The following is a 6,000-nucleotide window of genomic DNA, read 5'->3' as shown; positions in this document are numbered from 1 at the left end:
TCTGCCTCATTTAAGGGCCAGACAGGAAATTACCTTTTTGGCAGAACCATCGGTGGCATTCCACTTTTTGAATCACAACATGGAAAATGATCAGCATGATTCAATTTATCTGAGAAATTTGAACCCGCGGCGGCACATAAGCACAGATTGTTGTGGCAAGACATTTTCTCCGACTCCTGTTTTCTGATCCAGCTCTAGGAACTGGGCCGAGAGGGCCCGCCTTTGCTCCCCTTCCTGTGGCCAACTCCTCCCGTGACTACGGGACCATTTTACCTCCTCCATCCCTTGGGCAGGAAGCTATCCCTCTGCCCTGCCCTGGGGTATCCCCCTGCCTGGCTGTGATGCATCCCTCTGCAGGGCCTTGAGCTCCATAGAGATGAAGAACAGCACCATGACACAGATCTAATGTAAAACTATTTCTTTTCTTTATTGAAAATACATCTACAAAGTAATGCTTCTCAGTCCACACCTGGGATGCGCGACTGTGCAGAGCCTGTGGTGGGCGGATGAGAGAATCACACCTAGAGGACCTGGCACGTTAGTATAAAAAAGATCACACTGTGTAAACGAGTTAATTCACCACGATTAATTTTGCTCTACTGGCGTCATAAAATGCCAGGCATGTGCATGGACTTTTGTAGTGCCTACACCAGAGCCTCAACAGTAAAGGTGACTCCTACCACTCTCTAATGTTAACTCGTAGACGCACAGAAGGCTTGGGAGCTATATAAAAATATCTCTAACTGTCTATCAGAGAATGTATGTCTAGGTTTCCAGTCTGTTAGCATAATTAAGCCCATGTGTCATTGTTTCTTGGTCACAAACTTAAACACAGATGGTGGTGTCCAACAGCTTCCACTTGACCCCTTAGACTAGGATATTCCTTAGGGGGTAAAAATTAATTCCTCTAAACCTGGGAGCTGCCGGCTAGAAATGAATGCCCTCCCCCCAAGCCCCTTGCTTTCACTTACAATGAAATTCCTTGACACTGCCTACTTCATACCAATTCCTCTTCTACCACTTCACTCACGGCAGACAAAACACAATCACCACAAGCCCACTCCCGCAGGAGCTTTGGAATCATTTGGTACATGGAACTCCAACACAAAGAAATACCTTGTTTCTAAAGAAAAAAAATTTTTTTTTCAAAGAAGAGACCACCCGTTCAGTTCACGGACCCCTGTGAGAGAGCTCATTCAATTTCCTTCACATATCTAGGGTGTGACCTCATGTTTTGATATGCACACTTCCAGGGGGAACGAGTTTAAACTGGAGAGAAGAGGGTTCTTGGTTAAAACACGGATGTTCTAAGGATTGCCCTCCCCCACCTCTTTTTAACCTCACCTAGTCTCCTTTCTTTCCCCACTAGCTCTTTAGTGATCCCGAGTAAGACCACGCACACCCTGCTAGCTGCTAGTCTTAACGGTTCATTTTCTACAAGTCTCCAGTCAGTTGTATGGGACACCGCCTCCCCAGAGCAGGCCCTTCTGTTTGGGGAAAGTTGAAAAGAAGGGCGTACGTACTTCCCCAGGTGGGAAGAATTGGGTAGTCTCTCTGCTCCTGGAATGAATGGCCTCCTCCCTGGTGACTAACATAAGTGATATTTTGGATCAGGACCTGGTGAGCTGCACAGGTACCCCACCATGTTCATTCTCAACTAAACGTCCTTTCCCTGTGTCTGGAGGAAGGAAACTTGGTCCAGGCTGTCCCAAGTGAAAATGGAGGGCAGGCCTTCGATGGTGTCCCGGATGTTGGTGCTAAAGAAAGCAGGAAGGGAACTCACTCATTTTACAGTTGAAAGACACTGCGGCCTAGAGAAAAGACCGGGCTTCTTCAAGGCCACATGGAAACATCATTGTATGCCTCTTCTCACACTGTGCTAGGTCTGCATGTCCGTTCCTGCGACTCAGACAATAAGGACCCAAGTCAGATAAAAAATGTGGGGGAGTGGAACCCCAAACTCTACTGTGCAACTGATCTCTGATTAGAGAGTATTCTGTTTGAGACTCAAACTCATTCTGTTATGAAGGGCTTTTAACTTGATTTAATGCCTTTGGCTCACTTTTTGTTTGACTCTCTAAGTTTGAGACAAACCAACTTCACATTTACAGTGCCACGTCAGAGTGTAAGAGCTGATCACGAATGTTTTTAACCTCACGTATCTTAGAGGTAAGAACCGAAATGGTTGCTGGTTTGGAAGTGAGGGATAAAAGCCAGACCCTTTGGCCACTGCACAATTCTCCCTTCTTTTTGGAGTAATACTTCCAATACTGTCACGAGTAAGGGGCTGGGGAAACCGAGCTCAGGGGCTTACTGGAGAAAAGGGGTTGTAATGGGCTGGAAGCATCATATCGGTTGCAAATCCCTGGTGCTCAAGAAAGCCTTTCTTTCGGTGTGTCTACATCTTGGTCTCGCTGTCCAGCGGTTTCTCATTCTCGTGCTCCTGGGCAATCAGCTGATAGGGCTTCTTCATTTCATTCTCCTCAATCACCGAGTTACCCATTTCCACATCTCGGTTCTTCAGTTCATGTCGAGACAAGTGCTCAACAATCCCAGCTCCAAGGGAGTCGCCCAGCACGTTGGTGGTGGTCCGGAGGCGGTCCCTGTGGGGCGGGGCAGGGAGGAAGGAAACATAAGGCTCGGGTGGACGTGAGGTGACTCCCGAAGATGCTATGCATTGGTCGGCTGCGCACTTGGAAACGTCTCTTAAGCCTCACCAGCTGTGCGGGTTGCACAAGGAACACATACCTTGAGGATAAAACCAGTTGCCATGGGGACCCAAAGAAGGGGCTTCAAAACGTTCACGAAAAAAAAAATGGAACTCAAAGATGATGGCATTTCCCCATAAACTTTGTGTGGAGCCCTCACCGGTGTGCCAGAGTAGAACTGAGCTCTGTGGCGTTTCCAAGGGCTGCTTTACCTGAAGCACACCGCCAGGCCTTTCTTTCCAGGTGCCTCTGAGTGGACTCAAACCACCAACCTTCTGGTGAGTAGTCGAGGGCGTGAACAATTTACATCCCTCGGGAGCACCCTTACTAATCAAAATGAAAGCAAAAACCGGTTGTCAATCCTTGGATTCTGACTCCTGGTGACCCTGATTGATGATCTGCTGCTAACCTGAAAGTGGACAGTGGGAAGCTACCCAGCCACTCTGCAGAAGAAAGACCTCGTGGTCAGCTTCCCTCAATATGACAGCCAAGTCTACCCTATCACCTGATAGGCCATCTAGGTCATGGCCATCCAGTCGATAGTGACTTGTAGTAACCTTATAGGACTGTGTAGACCTGCAGTTCACAGCCCAACAAGGAACCACACTGCCACCAGGGCTCCTGTGGAGTAGAGATCAACTTTGGAACACAGCGGGTGTGGGGGGGTTGGTGTGGGGGTGCCCTTCGTGGTACTCTCACAGCCATCGAGTAGATTCTGACTCATAAGTGACCTTATAAGGAGCAGGAGAGAGTTGCCTCTGTGGATTTCTGATACTGTGACTCTTTAAGGGAAGAGAAAGCTTTGCCTTTCTCCTGAGGAGTGACTAGTGGTTTCGAACTGCTGACAGCTATCCAATGCAGAACCACTAAGACACCAGGGGTCACTGGCCCTTTATGATAGCATCCATTTCCAGGGCTCCTTCCATATATGATTAATTTTTGGTTACTATCTGTTAACTAGCTCTTAAGAGAACAAATGGATCTGTGTTGGAAGAAGTAATGCCAGAGTGCTCCTTAGAGGCAATGATGGCAAGACTTGGTCTTACCTAATTTGGATATGTTGTCTGGAGAGACCAGTCCTTGAAGAAGGACATCCTGTTTGGTAAAGGGGAAGGGCACTGAAAAAGAGGAAGGTTCTCATGGAGGTAGATCGGCACAGTGGCTGCAGCAATGGGCTCAGACACAGGAACAATGGTGAGGATGGCACAGGAGTGTGCAGTATCTCACTCTGTTGTGCAGAGGGTCACTGTGGGTTGGAGCTGACTCAATGGCACCTAACAACAATAGCTGTAAACCAAAGGAGTCCTGGTGACATAGTGGTTACCCATTGTGCTGTTAAGTACAAGGTCAGCAGTTCAAAACCACCAGCTGTTCCTCTGGAGAAAGATGGGACTTTTGACTCTGTAAAGAGTTAAAGTTTCAGAAACTCACAGGGGTAGTTCTACCTGTTGTATAAGGTGGCTAGGAGTCGGCATCTACTCAATGGTAGTGCATTTGGTTTTAGAGAGTACTAAGAGTACAGAAGTACACTTCTGCTTATTTAAAATTCCTCTTCGATTCTCTTTCCTGTAATTTACTAAACTGATGATTCTGAAAGTATGATCGAGAAACCTTTGAAGGTCCCTGAGGTTACAATTATTTTCGTAATACTAGGAAGATGCTATCTACCCTTGTGTCACTCACTAGTGACCATGTCGTGGGTTTTGCAAAGGCTACATGTGTGACATCTCAAAGGGTTGAATGCGGAAGTCGCTGGGAGACTCCAGCTAACTTGTAGAAAGTTGGACAAAGGGATTGCCAAACATTTATAATGATGCCATTCCTTCTACCAATTTGGGGGCTTAGTTTTATTTTTTTGTGAAAAATGTTATTCACGTTAACATGCAACGTATTTATGATGGTAGCTTTTAAAAGAATTTCAAATTAACCAATTCACCGAAATACCAACTTTTTGGATTCTTTCAATCTTTTTGGGTGTAAAGGGTTCTGAGATCAAAACCAGTGACCAGCACAATGCCATTAGTGTGCTCACGTTACTCGGGTGTGGAATGTGGGTCAGAGAGCAAGCAAGCTGCTTGCTTCCTACGGTGTTGTGTTTGCATTTCTTCCTGAGAGCACTCCTGGGAGGTCGAAGACATTGCCACCCCCATTGGAGAGAGGAGGAAACCGGGGTAGTTGGGACACCTGTCCAGTGTCACACAGGCTCAGGATGGATGAAAACATCCATCCATCCTCATGGGTGCCCCAGCCACTGCTCAGGGGTCCCCTCACATCTGCACAGCGCCAGGCTGGTCCATTCCGACACATAACCACCCCGCAGGGCAGAGTACTGGGCCTTCAGGTTTTGAGACTGCGAATCATAATGGGAGCGGACGCCCTCTTCTTACTCTTTTGGATTGATGGGTGGGTTTGAATCGCTGGTATTTTGGTTAGTGGCTCAACGCTTAACCTGCAGCGCCACCGAAGCACCTCCCAAGGTCTTTCGCTCTAGTCACGTCAACCTGTGTTGACTCCAGTGCTGGAGCCTGGGGGGCGGGCAGACAGGGGAGCCCCTAGACCGCAGGGTGTGAAGGTGCTCAGGGCCTACTGCTCTGAACTTTCCCCACAGCCAAAGGGCGGTCCGCTTCTCCCACAGTAGCGGCCCCGCAGGCACGTGGGAGGCCCCCCCTGGGAGGCTCCCCCCTGGGAGCCCCCCTGGGAGGCCCGCCCCTCCCCCTGCCCCCCTACTGCCGGCTGTCCCTGCCTCGGTCCAGCCTTATGGTGCAACCCAGAGCCAGCCCAGCTGATTTATGTCGGCTTTGCAGACAGGAGGCTTCCGGCCTCTGCCGGGCTTTATGGAGGAGAGGTGTCACAGCCCGATGGGGCCGGGGTGGGCGTGGGGCCCCGTTAGAGGTCCGCTTCCGGATAAGATGAGGGAGCAGGAAATGAGGACAATTTCATTCCCGGGAGCTGGCCGGCCGCCTGGCGCCCAGAGTGACAGCGGCCGCGGGGCCAGCGCGGTACTCACAGGAACCAGTCCACGGCGATGATGAGCGTGATGTCGTCCGTGGGCAGCCCCACGGAGGTCAGCACGATGACCATGGTGACTAGGCCGGCCTGAGGGATCCCTGCAGCCCCGATGCTGGCAGCGGTGGCAGTGATGCTGTGGAAGGAAGGATGGCGTCAGAAGCGTTTTTTGCAAAACCTCCCCAAACAGAGGCTTCCCGGCACACAGGCTCCAGGCGCCAAGGGCCGTCCAGGTGTGTTAACCCCTAGCGGAGGTGCTTTGGTAAAAACCTAAATGAAAAATTTA

The 6,000-nt window shown here is 49.7% G+C and overlaps 1 protein-coding gene across 1 annotated transcript in view; it reads right to left on the bottom strand.

Moving 5' to 3' along the window:
* Positions 1-425: 425 nt before the first annotated feature.
* The window catches only part of SLC1A3 (solute carrier family 1 member 3), a 108,467-nt gene continuing 102,892 nt past the window's right edge, over positions 426-6,000 (bottom strand). The window contains exons 9-10 of the mRNA XM_075540938.1: positions 5,716-5,850; positions 426-2,603 (exon numbers count right to left, since the gene is read on the bottom strand). Of these exons, the coding sequence (XP_075397053.1) occupies positions 2,399-2,603; positions 5,716-5,850 (340 nt within the window). The 3' untranslated portion in view covers positions 426-2,398. The remainder of the gene's footprint in view (positions 2,604-5,715; positions 5,851-6,000) is intronic.

Source organism: Tenrec ecaudatus, chromosome 2 (assembly GCF_050624435.1).
Source record: "Tenrec ecaudatus isolate mTenEca1 chromosome 2, mTenEca1.hap1, whole genome shotgun sequence".
Classification (NCBI taxonomy): Eukaryota; Metazoa; Chordata; class Mammalia; order Afrosoricida; family Tenrecidae; genus Tenrec; species Tenrec ecaudatus.
The sequence above is the reverse complement of the archived record's forward strand: the minus strand, read 5'-3'. Positions and strand labels throughout refer to the sequence as shown.